The sequence below is a fragment of the Mchenga conophoros genome, linkage group LG2 (genome assembly GCF_057382185.1).
Source record: "Mchenga conophoros isolate Kocher_MC1m ecotype Shallow Benthic linkage group LG2, M_conophoros_male_GT1.1, whole genome shotgun sequence".
Classification (NCBI taxonomy): Eukaryota; Metazoa; Chordata; class Actinopteri; order Cichliformes; family Cichlidae; genus Mchenga; species Mchenga conophoros.
The window spans coordinates 10,948,801-10,968,149 of NC_140527.1; the positions used below are offsets into that span (position 1 = coordinate 10,948,801).

Below are 19,349 nucleotides of genomic sequence, written 5' to 3' on the forward strand. Positions count from 1 at the left end.
GGTGGCCTTGCATGGAATGGGAAGGAACAGTCTAAACACAGTCGTTATCCGGGTGTTTTTTGTTCAGCTCCAGCCTTGCGACCGCAGCTGGCGCCGAGAGGGTATCCGCATTAAGTGATGGTGCTTTTTACTTTAGTGCGAACAACTCATATGAATTTCAAAGCTGTTCTAACAGTCCAACACTGGTCTCTCAATCTCCCGTTGGAGAGCCGTGAGCTTTCTATGGTGTTATCCAAACTTAGGTTCCGTGATGTTGTCATTCTTTTTGCTCAAAGAGCAGGTTCTGAGAACTCACGACCGCAGTGCACTTCCCCAAGATGTGATCGAATTTGCGCTCAAAGGTGTTATTTGAGCTAGCCCCTCCAGATGTAATCCAGTTTTTCACTCAGAGGTCTTGTTCTGAGTATTCACGGCAGCTGTGCGTTCTCCAAGATCTTCTCCTTGCTGCACTCAATGAGCCCATTTTGAGAAACTCACGCCTCGTCCCATCATTTCAATCCCAGCGGGCAGCCTTGTGGGGTTTGAAATTAGTCCAGCTCTTCAGGTGTGCATGTTTACTGTGTGCACAAAAACAGTTGAAAATTCATTTTTGTTTCTCATTAAAGTAAAGGTAACTTTTTTTTTTATCTCATATTTGTGTACCAAATGTGTATTTCAGGTGCTGTTAGATTAGAAATACATGTAATAAATACTTTTTACAATACATTTGACCTTTGTTTCTGCTCTGAATAAAACTGTTCCCCAGAGACTGTATGATTTGGTTACAGTTAGCATAAATTTTAAAAAAAGTCATAATTAAACTAAGTTATTAAATAAATAGCTTTGGAAATTCAGAATGTTTTATCCAATAAAGCAAATATGCGAAATAATGACCGGTTTCATGTCTTTAATAGGTTAGAACCGAATTAAATCAGTTTATGAATCAAAATCTACAAAAATCAGTTTCAATCTCATCCCGAATTCTTAAGCCTTTTCATAAGCATGACTGCAGCCAATGAGGGCACACTTCCCCTGGCAGCTCAGCCAATCATCGCTGTCCACGAGGTGCAGCTCCATATGGGCGGGTCGAGCGAGAGTTTCTGTTGACCAATCAGCTCCTGACAGTTGACAGGAAACGTCAAAGTTACGCGCTGGATAACCAATCGGCGACGGGGGAAGGCGGTTAGTGCCCTCCAGGACTCCACGTGATCCTCCTCAGTAGTTCCCAGGCGGCGCACGGGTGAGCTTGAGGTGAGCGAAAACGCCAATAAATGAGAATTTTAAAGGGTAGCTCAGCCGAATACAACTGTTTTCTGACAGGTGGTGTTCCGTTCACGTCGCCCGGGCTGTAGTTATTTACATGCTGTCGGTTTCTATCCGTTAAATCTCCTCTCCGCGGCTCCTGCGGGCAGTTAGCACCGGGCTGATGGCTAATTAACCGCAGGTGAACCCAGCTAGCCGTTAGCCCGCTGCCGTGGCCTCCGTTAGCGGTTAATAAACCTTAAACCCGAGTCTTGTCCCGGTGATCTGGTTTGATTAACATGCATTACAGTCGGGTTTTTTCTCACAGCGAAACTAAAATTGGTCCGACTGCTTCATTCAAAGTCGGGTGTTCCGTAAGGTGCTATGCTAACATTGGGCTAAGCAGGGATCTGGAGGAGGTGGGCGGTGTTTTTTAGGGTCTTTGAAGGGTTTAGGATCAGCTGTTAAACTGTCCAGAGAAGGCTTTAGGATCCGGGTAGCAAAGCCTGCAGGAGGCTGGCAAAAAAAAATGGGTGTATGAAAACAAAGTTAATCATAAGCTACGCGCTTTCATGACTGACCTCCATTCACCTGTCCGCTGTCACAGGTGTGTTAGCATCATTAGAGGTAGACACTGCAGATTCAGTGACCATTGTGGTCGAACTTGGCAGACTATCACGGTGAAAAAGTGGATGGAAATGAGCTGATCCTAGGCGGTATTAAGCACAGGTTTTTACCAGTATGACTTAGAATTACCAGTAGGGGGCGACTCCTCTCATTTTAAAGAGCTCGATACTGAGTTAAGCATGATGTTTGGTGTCATTTACACGTTTGCAAACGAAAGGTTGCTGGTTAATTTCCCGTTACCTGTGGGGTAACTGAGTAGCCAAAAGTATATTTTTTATGGTCAGAAAGAACCCTAGGAAGTTGGGGGGGACTATGGGCGGTGCTCCTTCATCATTGACAGCTTACTGTCATATCCACCCCTCTCAGATCACACCTGGGTTCAAAAAACCAAAACGGTGATGCTGTAAAGCTCAGTCTTATGTTAAAGTTGAATTGCTCCATGATTGTGAAATGATCACGATCACATTGATCAGGATTAACATCTGGATTGTTTTAAGACATTTCTTCATTAACTAAACATTTGATGCTTACCGAGCTATAATTATTTTCTCTGCTTTTTTCAGGTGTATATGTAAAGTAAGATCAGAATGTTAATATTAAAAAGGGAAACACTGGGCTGTCTGGTATAAGTTAGTAGCTGTTTTTCATTGTAACATCTGGCTCAAAGGGCCGCTGTCCGTAGCGTTTACTCCAGGATGTCTGCAGGTGGCGATATAGGCATGTTAATCTGCAGAAATCTTTGACTTTTACTTCCTGTAGATCAACATCACTGTAAGGGCAGCTGCAAAGACATCAGAGTCTCTCTGTAGATTTTTTTTTTCTTTAAACAAGACTGTGAAAAAATGAAAGGGTACAAGAATTGTCTGAGTAGTTAGTCTGTCTTAAGTTAGCAAGAACAAAGCGAACTGGCCCGAGATCTGTTAGGCGCATAATCTGCGATGGTTTCTGTTCCCACATTTAAAAGTATCATATGCATGCTTGCTTACTGAAGGAATATATGATCATCTCATCATCTCGCTTAGATTACAGGGGCAATCTTTGGTGAGAATATGAGGGCTTACACGCAGTGACTCTTTAATTGATAAAATTACCTGACAAATAAAAACCTTATCACTGATCCTTAACAGAACATAAATAATTCCATTCTCTTCTGCATATCCACTTCGTAGTGGGGCTTCTGCCTATCCCAGTGGTGTACACCCTGCACAGTGTGTCACAGGGGGGAAAAAAAATCATAAATTAGAAACAAATTGAGCCAAAACAACTTGACCACGTTTAAATTCAGACACGGCAGTAACAGGATTTGGGATTTTAATCTTATTTCTGCTCTCTGGTTTTCAAAACGCATCATAACGTTAATTCAAACTGTTTTTTGAAGTCACGACCACAGACTGAGTGAGTTGGGCTTGTTCTTGATTTATTCAGTTTTTCGGGTTCATTGTTCAGCCTAAATGCTAACCAGTCCATCCGGTTTGGGTACAATTTAACTGACACATGCTGTTTAACTGTACACAACCTGAACACCTGCATCAGTCTTGAGCTCCACCGTTTGTTCTGTTAGAGCAGCTTTGCATGATTCACAGTTCCTTATTTATGTGACACCGGGCCTCAGTGCAACTGAGATGACTGAATGCAGATGTCGCCATCTAATAACATCACAAAAACCCAAGAGTAGAAAAAGCTGACACATTTCTGTAATTCGTGGCATTATTGATGAATTATTAGAAACTGGTAGGTGTGAGGAGCAGCAGATGTCCTTCAGCTCTGAGATCAGATTAAGTTACTAATGTCAACTGGAGCCTTCAGTCTGGGTGGATAACAGCCACTTCAGCTGGTTTCACTCAGCTGATTAGGATTGTAAGCTGCTGTTTTATCAGCCAATCAGAGGCCACCTAAGAGCTTATTACTGCCCACAGGCAGCTGGAAAACTGCAGTGTGAGTTTGTGAACTCACCAGTGAAGTTCAGCATTGTTTGTGCAGCAGGGAACCGAAAGAAAGGCTTAAAGTAAAATTGTTGTCCTTTTATTTTGGAAAGTAAGGTGTATGCATATCCATTTTACACATTTAAGTGACAGCCTGGCAGATGACCCTCCCGTGCACAGAAACAAAACTAACCTGACTAGGATTAAGGACAGAAATGTTTTAAAGTTCGGGCTCCTTCAGACCCCACAAAACGCCTTTGATGCTAAGCTAACGACTAGTGCTGGCACGTATGCTAATCTGTCTGAAAGGCTAATCTGATTAGCTGACAGTCTGCTGAGTGAGATGTGCTTAACTTCAGGATCCACTTTTCTTGCCTTTCTTAATCTTAATACACTTCCTGTCATGTGACCAGATTGTTTTGTTTTTACTTGGCACCAATCAGACTGATCGGTAATTTGATTACCTTTTAGAATCAGCTCAGATGAGACAAATCTGCTGGAATAAATATTAATAGAGACACTTGAGGTCAGAAGGTTTTGCACTTCCTGTCATGTGGGGATCTGGATCATGAATCTTATCCTCCTCAGATTTAACGGAGGATGATGAATGATGGAGAACTTTGTCTTTAGATTAGTCAGCCAGTCTAAATTTTCTTTCTCATTTAAATACATCACCAGTCTTATCACTACTTGAGACTGCTCCGCCTGTGGCTGCACCTGCACTGCACCACTTCATTAATATCTATCAGATGCAAAATCAACTCCAGATCCATCATTCCCTGGTTTCCTCCAGATTTAGGTTCTCTGTTTGGGTGTCTGCACACATTCTTCTTCTGCAAATATTTGAATTACAGAGTATGTATGTATGTATACACAGAGTGTATATGTAGTGTGATTATATTTGTAGCTTTAAGAAGGCAGGCTACAGCTTCTGCTGACTGATTTCAGTGAGCTTAGTTTAGGAGACCAAGCTCGGCCGTCAGTGATTTTATCAGACGTTCCGAGTATTGGTTTTACTTTTTTCCAGTGTAAGTGGCGATGTCCCTGATTATCTTTATCACTTTCTTGTCAGGCTAAAATTCTTTTACTGTCATTAGTGGCAAGCATCAATGTAAGAACAACTGTAAACCCAAGTAGCAGTTGGGGTTGCTGAGCCCTGATGAGACAAATCTTTTTGCCAGATTTTTACCTGCTGATGTTGTAAAGTCTTAATTTTTGTTGTTTGATGTGGTTCAGGAACACAGAACCTTTTTGGGCCTGATTATTCTGATGGTCACTGAACACAGCAGCTTAACGTTAGTTGTGTAATCACGGCATTGCTGCACTGAAAGACGACAGGAAGTCAGTCATGACACACCATCTCATGTTAAATAACCCGTAAAACAGCTAAGGTAGTGTGTGTGCGTGTGCATTTCTGCTTGTACCGGGGTGCTGCTGTAATCCCTCGGGGTGTAATCTCATTGGGGTTAAAAGGAGCCGAGGAGCACGTCCTGTGGGCGCTCTGTGGTTGGTCACCATGGTGATAGATGAAACACAGGTTGGCAGTCTGTTAATGATGGGGGAACACGACTGTGTCGATTTTTGTTGTTGTTTATAAAATTTAAAATAAAAACAATAAAATGAGAGAAATCTCTGTATAACTAAGATCACTGGTTTTTGGCCCAGCCCTGCTTGCTCTCCAGATGTGACGGGTTTTCTGCTCCTCTCTGTGCAGACTATGAATCAGCGGGTCGGTTTGTTTGTTCTCCTGGCGGCGGGCCTCCTCTGCCTCAGTTTAGGCCCCGTCTCTCGGGCTGACGATCTGGTCGAAGACGGTCTGGATGGCGACGATGCCGACGTGGAGGACGAAATGGACCTGAGCTTGGCTGAGGACGAGGATCTGGAGGACGACGTGCAAGATGAAGCTCCACCTGCTCCTAAAACCCCTCCCAGTCCACAGGTAAGACAGCTTTATTTATTTTTATTTTATTATTAATTTAAAAAAATAGTTTTTTTGGAATTCTTGTTAATGATAAATTTGCAGATGGTGGAAAATCTTTTTTTTTTTTTTTTTTTTTTTTTTTAGTTTCATAAAGTCGTTAAAGTTTATTTTCAGTAGAAGCTGTAGTTACATGGGTCTGCACACTAGGGGGCACCAAACTAAATCAGCCAGAAACCATCTCCAGGTCCAGATTTTCCATCAGTTCCTAAAGTCAAATATGATGCATCAGTGACGTCTTCGTTTTTATTTACCGACGTGTTAAAAAGGTTTTTAAAAAGTTACTTGTTTCTTGTTTTTCTGAAAGCTTTTCAAATTGTTTGTCTAAGTTTTTGGTTGTATGAATAAAGTTAACTCTATTGAAGTTTTTACCTGTGAGGATTATAACTGTTGTGCTCTCAGCATTTATTTTGGCTCATTCTGAGGTTTTGAATGTTTAACCCAGAAGTGTCTGTTACCCATTAACCAATCAGGTCAGGAAGTGGGTCTGATGAGAGAGTAGTGATCTGCCCTGCTGATCTACTGACCTGCATTCTCTCTACAGACACAGACCGGACTAAGAGTCGGACCTCAGAATAATTCAGTCTAATGATTTAACGGGTGAATTTTCCTGGAGTCGGCAGGTTTTAGACAGAAACCTGCTCGTGAATCATTTCCACAGTTTTGATCATGTTTGCTTCACTTCCAGTCTGACTGGTTATTCAGAGTGGAGCTGAGGTAAAGTGAACACACCTGAAAGGCTTTGAGCTCAATCTGAGATAGGAAGACGAGGACGAACCAAACAAATGTGTTGGTTAACCTGCACATGAGGATGTTATAACTTACTTTCATTTCTTCACTCAGGTGACCTACAAAGCTCCTGAGCCGAAGGGGGAACACTTCATTGCAGAGTCTTTTGATAAGGGGACACTGGATGGGTGAGCACCACACACGCATGAATCATAACCTTCCCTTACATGTTTTCTTTTTCTTACTTTAAAGCTTATTACACGTGCTAGCATCACACTAATGCATGCCAACTGGTCAGTTAAGGATTTAAGGACACCCCCTCACTGGCGCAGAACCAGCTTGCTGTAACCTAGTGATGGTTTGTTTGTAACGTTAGCTGATTTAAACCTATCAGATCAGCCCAGAGTTTAGAACAATTAGCTGAAGTTATTCTCCCAGCAGTTATCAAGACAATCGATTAGTGAAACAGTCATATGGTTTAATTTGATCATCAGTTTCATCAAAGAAAAGCCTCGGTGTTTGATCTGTGAAAAATGCTGCCGAGGAGTCAGTGCACACGTGTACATCTACCTGTAAACCTCAGAGCTCCGGCGGAGTCGTAACCCTCTGTGTGCTGTTTCAGGTGGATTCTGTCCAACGCCAAGAAGGATGACGCAGACGAAGAGATCGCAAAGTACGACGGTGAGTGCACATCTGTAACCTCATTGTGTACATGATGACGTGCATGAGCAGTTTTTTACATTAGATATTACATCAGCTGAGCCTGGGATGTCCTAAAAAGGCCACTGTACCGAAGATTACCGCCTTGTTTTAGTGTTTGTCTCTGATGATGATGATGATGACGATGTTAACAGGTAAATGGGCTGTGGAGGAGATGAAGGACAGTAAGCTGCCTGGCGACAAAGGTCTGGTCCTGAAGTCTCGAGCCAAACATCATGCCATCTCAGCCCACCTGCTGCGACCTTTCACCTTTGAAACCATGCCCCTTGTCATCCAGTAAGGACAGCTTTGATGTCTGATTCACATTTGAAACTCTGATTGGTAGATGGGTGTGAACACCCAGGTGTTCTCAGTCTGAAAGGTACTGATCAGCAGTGTGATCTGTCTGTGTTCAGGTATGAGGTGAACTTCCAGTCGGGTATCGACTGCGGTGGCGCCTACGTAAAGCTGCTGACTGAGACGCCCGACCTCGACCTGGTCAGTGCGATTCCCACACACGTTAATTCAGTTTATTAATGATGCCGCTTCCAAAAGAAAAGCAGGACAGTGACTTAAAAAGGTTTTAAATGTTGTTCGACTCGTGATCTAACTCACTAACTCATCTTCCTGTCATGAGCCAAAGAGGCAAATCTATGATATTTCTATGAAATGTTCTTATTGATCACTCTAATAAGTGACTGATAAAAACACCTGCAGGCTACGAGGCAGGTAAGCACTGTAACATGTCCGTGTGCGTCTGCAGGACCAGTTTGTGGATAAAACTCCGTACACTATCATGTTTGGACCCGACAAATGTGGAGAAGACTACAAGCTGCACTTCATCTTCAGGCACAAAAACCCCAAAACCGGAGAGTACGAAGAGAAACACGCTAAGAAACCCGACGCCGACCTGAGGACATACTTCACCGACAAGAAGACTCACCTGTACACGCTGGGTGAGACGCACAGGCTGCAAACGTGTTTATTTCTGCTGTAAATGTTAACAAGGGATTCTGTGGACCCTGGCCTCTGCTGGACGTTAGAGGAACTGCAGACTTTGATTATTATTTTTTCTTTGAGTGCCTAACTTGTCTCTGTTGCCCCCAACAGTGGTGAACTCTGACAACAGCTTTGAGGTGTTGGTGGATCAGACGGTCGTGAACAGCGGCAACCTGCTGACGGACATGACCCCCGCTGTGAACCCCACCGCTGAGATCGAGGACCCTGATGACCACAAACCTGAGGACTGGGATGAGAGGGCCAAGATCCAGGACCCGGACTCCGTCAAACCCGAGGACTGGTCAGTACAAGGGTTTCATTTTTAGTTTGCTCAAACTTTCATCCAGGCGTTTGACCTAAAGAAAACAAACTGAGCCATGGCTGCACGACTGGAACTGAAGTAAACCTGTTTGCAGTAAAAGCGTCACGGGGTCAGTCTCGATTTATAAGTGGACAGTCCGATCTAGTTCAGAACGAGGAATACCGGCTAAAGATGGCAGAGAGACACAGCTGATTATGTTGCTCAGTTATTTCTGAGATCGTTTACTTTTCCTGAATTGAAGATCTTAAAATTTTAAGTAAGTTTTAAAAAGGGGAAAAATTATTTATTTACAATTTATTTAAAAGGGGGAAAATAAAGTAAATCCTCCGTAAGTGTGAAAAGTGTTAAAATCTGGAGATTGTGCTGCTTCTTACCGTACACTTCAGTAACAGATTCAGAATGTATTAAAAACACAATCCATGTCTATTTAAAAATCAAAGGCTTACTTCATGTTTCCCTTTAAGTACAGTGACCTCACAGCAGCTATATTATTGGTCAGATGATGTCATTAAAAATGCTCCAAAGGCACAAAAACCGTGCAGAGGTTCAGTTCAGACTCCAATTAGCTGAGGGGAACCCTAGGAGGCAGCTCCTGTGTCACAGTCCACCTGTCATTGGGACTGACTCACTGCTGGAGCCTCTGCTGGATGTTAGAGGAACTGCAGGTTTGGTGCTTCCATGTTTGCCACTCTGTGACAGCAGACTTGGGTTGTTGTGTGTTTGCAGGGATGAAGACGCTCCGGCTCAGATTCCAGATGAATCTGCAGTGAAACCCGACGGCTGGCTGGACGATGAGCCCGAGTATATCGGAGACCCTGACGCCATCAAACCTGAAGACTGGTGAGTTACACCTGCCTGTCGGCCCGGAGCAGGTGGAAGGAAAGAAATGTCTAAAGCAAACAGAGTACAGATTTTCTTTTCACTGTGAACAGCTTTCCTGACAAAGCCCGTGGATTAATCCACTGCTGAAAATAGTCCCAGTAAAACCTGTATTCCAGTATAAAGAAGATAACAGAGTACTCTTCGTGCCTGTCAGGGATGAGGACATGGATGGAGAGTGGGAGGCCCCTCAGATCCCTAACCCCGCCTGTGAGACCGCCCCCGGCTGCGGCACCTGGAAACGGCCAATGATTGACAACCCCAACTACAAGGGCAAATGGAAGCCCCCCATGATTGATAACCCCAACTATCAGGTGAGTCTGACTTCAGTGTGAGGTGATCATTAGATGGAGGGGTGGAGTCTTTTGGAGGCTCTCCTCACCTCCGACCCTTCGTGTTTTCAGGGCGTCTGGAAGCCGAGGAAGATCCCCAACCCGGCGTACTTTGAGGACCTTCACCCCTACAAGATGTCACCGTTCAGCGCCCTGGGGCTTGAACTCTGGTCCATGACCCCTGACATCTTCTTTGACAACTTCTTCATCACCAATGACCGCAACGCTGCCGAACGCTGGGCATCTGATAGCTGGGGGCTGAAGAAGGCAGCAGAGGGCGCCGCTGAGGTTGGTCCATGTTATTAGATCAGATTAAATTCAGTCTTCTGGGATAAATCAGATCTGTGATTTGTTTTGGGAGTTTTTTTTCCTTTTTTAAAATCAAGTGTGTGCCATGATTAAAGTTTAAAAAGTGAAGTGACACAGTCACCGCCTCATGTTTCAAATGCTCAGGGTGACCTCACACACCTCAGCGCAGCTTCACGGTGGAGCATCAAACACGTTAAAATTTTATTTTTGAGCAACAGAATTGAAAGAAAATTACGTTTCCTTACTAATGTTTCACAAATCAATTGAATATTAAGGACAAAATCCTTTTCCCATAATTTTATTCTGAAAGGTTAACTTGAATATATTTTTCAGTATGAAGTGAAATGTATCAAGTCTGCTTTTGTGTTAATTTGATGATTATGGCTCATGAGGAGATTTGATTCATTTTAGGAAATATTCTGATCACTTGAGAAACCGGATTACTGAGTTTCATGAGCTCTTAGCCAAAGTCATCAAAAATAAAAGGATCCCTCTAAATGTCTCCGAGCTAGTGGATATCCTTTAATAGACATGCGTTTCATACTTATTAGCGTGACTGGGAGAGATTTGGTGTTCAACTCTGATATTGTTACTGATCATTTAAGGAAAAATGTGTGAAGTGGATTTATTGAAGTCTGGGTTAACGGGAGCCCCGTGATGTTTCCTCATGTGTGTGTTTTGTTTTGTTTTTAAATCCCCCCCCCCCCTCTCCTTTGTGGTCGTGCAGCCTGGGCTGGCAGCTCAGATGCTAAGTGCTGCAGAGGAGCGTCCGTGGCTCTGGGTCGTCTACGTGCTCACCGTGGCTCTGCCGCTCATCCTTATCTTTGTCTTCTGCTGCACTGGAAAGGTAAAACACACACACAGACACACACAGGGTCTGCGCCTCTGCAGCATCAAACTGAAGTTTCCTCATTTGAAAGTCGAGTTTCTGTCTTGTTTGAAGTAAAAGTGAAGCTGTTGCCTCTTCAGAGCACGGAGAGTTCGACATTTTCCCCCACTGAGTGTTACTGTGTTACTCATTCATTTACATTCTGCTGGTAGTAACAATGCATGACTTTATGTTTATGCCTCAGTCAGCTGAGAAGCTCCTATTAACTGTCAGACTTTCTGTAGTGAAAATATGAAACTTGATATTTAAAAGTTAAAATTCAGCAGTTCAAAGAGCCACAGTTCGATGCTGCAAACCCAGCCTTGTGGGGCACAAGCGTGCATACTCCTGGTGCCGTTCTCAGGCCCGGATCAATGGAAGTCTGTGCCAAATCAACCACACAGATCCATCTGCTATGGTGACCCTGTCAGGAATAAGAGGGCAGCTCAGTGTAATGCTGTCGTGGAGGATTTCCTCACAGGTGGACTCTTGTGATTGGTGGAAATGAATCAATATAAACTGTTGTTATAATTCAAGCTGTATTTTTAACTGTTATTGATAATTGTTTTAAGGTTTTAATTGGACATGAGAAAATCTGTCCGTCCTGCAGTCTGATCCTCAGGGCATCCTCTCTTGCCTGTTGTCAAACCCACACGTTGTAAACCCAGAGGTTTCATTTAATGGTTTAAGTTGTATCGCACTGATTAATGTCCACAGAGGTCGTCAGGATCAGCTCAGGGTCACTTGAGTCTCACCAGCTTGCAGAAAGAGTTTAATGACGCTGGATGCCCTAACCGCGCTGCCACCACCTCCTCCGGCCCGGTGACTGATACTGCTGCTAGCATAGCTTCATGTCATGTTGTTGTGTTTGTGCTGCTTGTGTGCGTCTGTGGTGCTGCAGTGCAGTCTTTGTGTGTTTCATTAAACCTTGTCACTCATTGGTTGTAATTCTGACACTGATTATAACTGAGAATTCATGATTGGTTTGTTGGTGTTCTGAATATTGGAAAATCAGGTGAAATCCTTTGCAGCAGACCTGCTGGTGGCACAACTCTGTTCTCCTATTGGCCAACACATTCTGAAAATGCTCGTCTGAAAGGGCGCCCTTTATCAAACGTAGGCGAAAATCGTGAGTGAAAGGCAGTGATGTGTTTGTGAATGATGGATCTGAGAAGGCGGTGCTGCTGTTTAACTTGCACTACATGGACCAAAGTCCCAGGCCACCTTCACGTCACACCTGCAGCAGCTGCTCAGCCGTGGAAACCGAAGCTCCCGGCAACACACTGTCTGTGCTGATGTTAATGCCAGAGGAGGTTTGGACTGCCTGGCTAGGTGCTGCAGGACTAGGACTGAGAACGTTTGAGTTCAAAGGTTAAGAGGTGTGACCCAGTACTTTGGCCTATAAATCCTGTTTCCTATGAACATGTCACATATCTGGCCGTCTCAGCTGTTTCCACTGTGGCATGCTGGCTTGTTCATGGAGAAGGCAGTTTGGTAATAACAGTAAATTACTGTTGCGGGTGTGAACTGCAGTGTGACTTGACTGCAAAAGTAAAACCGTCCATTCATAAATGTGACGGTGCCTTTATGTATTTGTATCAGTCTTTGTTTGTTTAGTATGAGCATCCACCACAGGAGCGCTTTGAACTGACTCGTTTCCTTCTGCAGAAGAAGAGTTCGGCGTCGCCGGCAGAGTACAAGAAGACCGACGAACCTCAGCCTGATGTGAAGGAGGAGGAGGAGGAAGAGGAGGAGGAAGCCGAGGAGGCTCCGAAGGCTGAGAAGAGCAGCCCAGGTTACTGAGATCTTCAAATTGAATCTGTTTGTTTCTTTTGAGTTTGCAGCTGTTTCTTAATCTGATTCATCTTTGCTTTTCAGACACAGAAAAGAGTGAAGATGAAGAACCTGCAGAGGAAGAGGAGGATGAAGAAAAAGAGAACACAGCTGATGAGGTGAGGCAAAGTTTCATCACAGCAGATTCAATCGTGACTTTTCAGCTCCTTTAACTTTTGAAAAGATGTAAAAATTAATAAATAAATGAAGGTTCATTTTGTATTTTTAGTCATTTATATTTTACAAGAAAAATAAGTTTTTTGTTTTTCTAAATGTCTTCACACCGGTCTTTAAAGCTTGTTGCAAAGATAAACTTTAATTTCATTTTATTTTCTCAGATTTGTTTTGAAGGAGTCTGAAACATAAAATGTAGAAAACTTGAAAAAGCTTCAATTCAGTAAAAATGTGGGAATAGCTCAGTCTGCAGAGTGCTGTAAATGTGCTGCAGGTGTAACATCTGCTGCTTTCCAGGAGAGTTGAAACCCCTGACCAGCCTCAGCAGATGGCTGCCCCTCACGGAGTCTGGTGACTTCATATTCTGACGTGTCTTCATATTAAAAGGGAGTTTTTTCTTCCTATTGCTACCAAGTGCTTGCTCAGATGGGGTCCTCTGATTTTTGGCTTTGCTCTGCATAGTCATAGGGCAAGGATGTCAGACTGGTTTTACATTGTGGACGCCATACAACCCACTTTGACGTAGGGCTGTCCGATATAATGATATATACAGTGGGGCAAAAAAGTATTTAGTCAGCCACCGATTGTGCAAGTTCCCCCACTTAAAATGATGACAGAGGTCAGTAATTTGCACCAGAGGTACACTTCAACTGTGAGAGACAGAATGTGGAAAAAAAAATCCATGAATCCACATGGTAGGATTTGTAAAGAATTTATTCGTAAATCAGGGTGGAAAATAAGTATTTGGTCACCTCAAACAAGGAAAATCTCTGGCTCTCACAGACCTGTAACGTCTTCTGTAAGAAGCTTTTCTGTCCCCCACTCGTTACCTGTATGAATGGCACCTGTTTGAACTCATCATCTGTATAAAAGACACCTGTCCACAGCCTCAAACAGTCAGACTCCAAACTCCACCATGGCCAAGACCAAAGAGCTTTCGAAGGACACCAGGAAAAGTATTGTAGACCTGCACCAGACTGGGAAGAGTGAATCTACAATAGGCAAGCAGCTTGGTGTGAAAAAAATCAACTGTGGGAGCAATCATCAGAAAATGGAAGACATACAAGACCACTGATAATCTCCCTCGATCTGGGGCTCCACGCAAGATCTCATCCCGTGGGGTCAAAATGATCATGAGAACGGTGAGCAAAGATCCCAGAACCACACGGGGGGACCTGGTGAATGACCTGCAGAGAGCTGGGACCAAAGTAACAAAGGTCACCATCAGTAACACACTACAACGGCAGGGAATCAAATCCCGCAGTGCCAGACGTGTTCCGCTGCTGAAGCCAGTGCATGTCCAGGCCCGTCTGAAGTTTGCCAGAGAGCACATGGATGATACAGCAGAGGATTGGGAGAATGTCATGTGGTCAGATGAAACCAAAGTAGAACTTTTTGGTATAAACTCAACTCGTCGTGTTTGGAGGACGAAGAATACTGAGTTGCATCCCAAGAACACCATACCTACTGTGAAGCATGGGGGTGGAAACATCATGCTATGGGGCTGTTTTTCTGCCAAGGGGACAGGACGACTGATCCGTGTTAAGGACAGAATGAATGGGGCCATGTATCGTGAGATTTTGAGCCAAAACCTCCTTCCATCAGTGAGAACTTTGAAGATGAAACGAGGCTGGGTCTCCCAACATGACAATGATCCAAAACACACCGCCCGGGCAACAAAGGAGTGGCTCCGTAAAAAGCATTTGAAAGTCCTGGAGTGGCCTAGCCAGTCTCCAGACCTCAACCCCATAGAAAATCTGTGGCGGGAGTTGAAAGTCCGTGTTGCTCGGCGACAGCCCCAAAACATCACTGCTCTCGAGAAGATCTGCATGGAGGAATGGGCCAAAATACCAGCTACTGTGTGTGCAAACCTGGTAAAGACCTATAGTAAACGTTTGACCTCTGTTATTGCCAACAAAGGTTATGTTACAAAGTATTGAGTTGCATTTTTGTTATTGACCAAATACTTATTTTCCACCCTGATTTACGAATAAATTCTTTACAAATCCTACCATGTGGATTCATGGATTTTTTTTTTTTTTCACATTCTGTCTCTCACAGTTGAAGTGTACCTCTGGTGCAAATTACTGACCTCTGTCATCATTTTAGGTGGGGGAACTTGCACAATCGGTGGCTGACTAAATACTTTTTTGCCCCACTGTATATATATTGGATGGCGATGTGAAAATGTCTATCGTTTCATATTACACTATTGTTTGTTTCATGGTGTGGCAAAATAAACTGCTTACTGCAATATTTGTTTCATGGTTTTGAGGGTCACTGTATTGGCTATATTAATTTCATAAAGTTCTCTTATATTTAAAATAACCACACTACGGACAGACAAGCAACTGTTTTTACCTGTTGTCTTTAGCAACAATAACGATAAACCCAACGTGTGGCTCCACTGTCCGTTTGTTTATTTTCCACATAAACTTTTCACAATAAAGCTCAATATCCTGTTGAGATTTGTCCAAATAAACCTAAATGATGACAAACAGAAAGACCAGTCAAAGCAAATCCAGGACCTTATTCCTAAACGAGGGGCTACCCCTGTAGCATGGACATGGTTTGGTTATGAAAAGTCTGACACTGACCAGAAACCGTATAATGCAGTCCAGTCCCCACCACAGACTCAAACACAACAAACCTCTTCTACCACCTACACAAGAATCATGTGACGGTGTGTGGAGAGAGTTTACGGGTGAGATGCAAAAAAGTGCCGTCAGGTGCACAAAATAAACCTTAGACTCAAACGTTAGAACAGGCTTTACACGACGCCCAGCTGAAAACATTTTACGCACAAGTTGATTTGCTGCTGTAGTAAATAAATTATTTACATTTTAAATGGTGTGTAAAAAATTTTTTTTAATAAAGGGGTTCTTGTTAACAGAAAATAGCCTTTTTCTATTTTAACCTGTAGATTTTGGGGGAAAAAAACCCTGAATTTTCTACAGTAGATTGTAAACACAGCTTTTCTGTCATGTCATTGATCATCTATTACGTAATTACTTTGCTGTAGTATGAATGGTCATGGGGGGTGGAGAGAGGTCTTTATCAGTAGGTGAAGCTGCAAAACATTTAAAACCCTCATTTTTCCAAAGCTGCGCATTGCGTAGGACTGGAGTCTTTCCTGGGCTGACTGTGGCCCACAGGCCGTATGTTTGACACCCCTGTTGTAGGGTTTTTACAGTATAAAACGCCTTGAAGTGACGGTTGTTGTGATTTGGCGCTGTATGAATAAAACTGAATCGAATTTTCCGTCTGAGGCTGTGCAGTCTGTTTCAGATGATTTGATTTGAGCGAGTAACATCGAGCTTCTTCTCTGACTTAAACTGACTCGTCATCTTGCCTTCGTTTCCTCTGCAGAAGCTCGAGGACGATGTTCTGCGGAGATCTCCAAGGAGCAGGAAGCCCAGGAAGGAGTGAAATCTGACTGCAGCCCTGACCTCAACAGCTCACCCCCTTCATCCCCACTCCCCTTCCTCCTCCTCCTCATTCTTCTTCCCGTCCACTCTGAGGCGATGAGGCCTGAATGGAACCAGTGGAAGCAGCAACGGAAAACTAATCAAGACCTCCAACATGGACACCTGATGATGATGATAATAATGATTATGTGTATGAACAGTACCGAGTTAGATTCAAAGGATTTTTGTTTTTCAAAGAGATTTACTAAAACTTGCTGCGTCATTCCTTCACAACACCTGAACACTCGAACCTGCAGGACCAACATCCTGTCCACCGCCATTGCCACCCTCAGAGCCCGCTTGACGCTGTTTTTGTTGAGCTTCCAGCAGTCTCTAGCCTTCCAGCAGCCAAAACATAAGTCAGGTCAAACAGTCTCCAGGTAACCAGGGTGTTAAACAGCCAATGAGAACACTCTAAATCGGTCCCTGGACGGGCTTAGCCCAGCATCATCCTGCTTGAGCCACCGTGATCCTGCTTTGTGTCGTGGCAGTCTGGGTGAAAGCACCTGCTGACATGACACCAACAGTCAGGATGACTTTAAAATCTTTTGACCAACCGGAAGTCTTCCTCATTCCTTAAAGAGCTTATAAACAGTTGGCTAATCCAATATGTCGTCATCTAGCTAACACAATGTAACTTGCTAGCTAGACTAACCGTTACCAACAGTCAGTGAGTAAGCATCGAAAAAGCCCAATTAGCTTACCAACATGCTGCTAATTAGCTTTGGGATCAGCTTGCCATCATTGCTCGGGTTTTGTTTTTAAATTTGATCCACCAGGCTGCTAATGAATGCTACAAGAAACTTAGCAACCGTACCCGTGTTAGCAAACTTATAAGCTAACAGCTTGTTTATTACAGTAAATCAGCCTGTTGGTGGTTATCCTACTAACAACCACAGTTTCCTGCTGGCTAATCGGTCGAGCTGGGGATGTTATTCAGAAACTACTAGGCTGTTTCTTCACCCTCCTCAAACCTGGTGTTAGCTAGGTGCTAGTAAAGCTAGTGAACTGTGTGGCGCTATAACACAGTCAGCCCACCAATGCTTACAGCAGCTAGCTGCTAACAGCTTGTGGAGTTCATTGATTAGCTATCAGTCATGCTAACGTCTGAAATAATAAACTGGTAACACCTTTTCTTCCATTTTTCGTCTTTGTTTTTCTTATGTAAATGTTAGCATATGTTAGCTCGTCTATTTTTTTTTTTTAAAGGTCAAAGGTCACGTACGTGCAACAGTCAGCTGATCTCGGGTATGATCGTTGTGTGAATGAAGGTTCAGCTCATACACACACAAAAAATCTTTAAAATTAAGTTGTTTTTTTTTGTTTTTTTGTTATAACAGTGGCGCTCTCTGAACATTTGGACAACACAAAAACACTACCACAATGAGGTACTTAACACCTCAGCTGTCCACCTGTAGAGTCAACCCGCCTGGTGGTCGTTTTCAGGGTGTGGAGCATAGGCGTGGCTCAAAGGTCAGGTGGTGTGAGTAAGTGGATCTTGTGAGCTGAAGCAGTTGCCATGTGTGAACACAGGTGGGGCCAAATTCAGAACCAATACCCCTGGAAGATAATCACGTGACCTCAGCATCAGGCTGGGAAAATGCCTGGTGGCCGTCCAACCAACAGTTTTAAGTCCTGCCGTGTAGCGCAAAAAAGTTATTTATTCATAGAGTGAGACTTATTTTTCATCTGTCTGCGATAACTTACCAAAAAACAACCATCGTTCTTAAACTGGTAAAACCAGTGATCAGCATATAGACTGGTCGTGTAACGCGCTGTTACAGTGTCCCGTCTGCAGCCCTCTGGTGGGCCACAAAATCAGTAAATTTAAAAGTTGTTTTTCATTTTCTAACTTGATTCTCTTTTGAGCCTGAAGTCATCTTATATGAAGCAGGTGTCAGAGGTAATGCTGTTGGTAGAAAATCAAACTTCATAAAGAAGGAGAAACTCCATCTTTGGTTTGTGTGATTATCAGAGTTTGGGTGGATCAATGGGAATCACAGAACAACCCGGATTTATTTTCTCACTAATAATGCTTCAAATCAAATCATTTGCTGTAATTTTTGACTATTCTGATTATAAATCGTTATTGTTCATTCAGTCAAATCTGAATTTTACAGACTTTAACCTTCACTCTTTTTATATTTTCCTTTCCACTGCCAAAATAAAAGTGCCTGGCAGGTAACAATGATTTCAAATATCTGTGAAACTTATTGATGCTCTCAAACCCTTGATCACCTGTTTATGTGCTAATCTTCCTGCAGGACCTTTTGTTTTTCTTTTGTTTTTTTTCCCGTCTGAGGTGAAACTGAAGCGATCAGCAGGTGGAAAATGATTCCAGTGTGAATCCTGAGCCTGATCCTTTTTTCAGTCGGGACAGGCTGCTTGTGATTGCCTGGTGGTTTATGGCAAGTGTTGAAAGTTTGTGTCAGGCGACCATCTCCTCTTCCTCGTAGGATGATTTTGCTGGCTCTGCTGCTTGTAGTGGCCGTGAAGATGCTGTTGTTTAGGCACGATGGCGTTGTTCACGGCGTTGTTGAAGCTGCCTCGCTAACAGACTGTAGACTGAACACTGTACCTGCGGGGGAGACTCTGCCTCTGTAACTCTGCTTTTTATTTTGTTCTGTGTTTGTACTAACGGTTGGCCCGGCCGCCGTCCCCACATCCACGCTGAGTGGACCTGCTGACAGGAAGCTCCAGCTTTCAATGGAAATACTGTGATAATGGAGCCTGCTCTGTGTTTATGTGTGTGCGGACACGTGGTCAACACTCGATTTGATTAATAAAAACATCAAATGGAAACAGAAGCAGAGGCAGCAGCGTGGTTATTTACTATTGTGCTTTTCTTCTTTTAGCTCATAAATAAACATGCCATCTCTAACAGTATTTTTATCTATTTGAAATTAACTTTTTCCCCTCAAATTAACTTTCCCCCCCACTTTTTTTCATGTAAACTTAGCCCCATTTTTTCTTATGAATCTAACATTTGT

At 43.4% G+C, this 19,349-nt stretch overlaps 1 protein-coding gene across 1 annotated transcript; it reads left to right on the plus strand.

Moving 5' to 3' along the window:
• Positions 1–1,088: 1,088 nt before the first annotated feature.
• canx (calnexin) lies at positions 1,089–19,166 on the plus strand. Its single transcript, XM_085286257.1, has 15 exons — positions 1,089–1,230; positions 5,485–5,709; positions 6,592–6,665; positions 7,100–7,158; positions 7,332–7,473; positions 7,593–7,674; positions 7,940–8,132; positions 8,287–8,476; positions 9,224–9,337; positions 9,534–9,690; positions 9,781–9,996; positions 10,745–10,864; positions 12,554–12,680; positions 12,764–12,837; positions 16,262–19,166. Exons 2-15 carry the CDS (start codon positions 5,488–5,490, stop codon positions 16,319–16,321), a joined length of 1,830 nt encoding a protein of 609 aa, XP_085142383.1. The 5' UTR covers positions 1,089–1,230; positions 5,485–5,487; the 3' UTR covers positions 16,322–19,166.
• Positions 19,167–19,349: the final 183 nt, after the last annotated feature.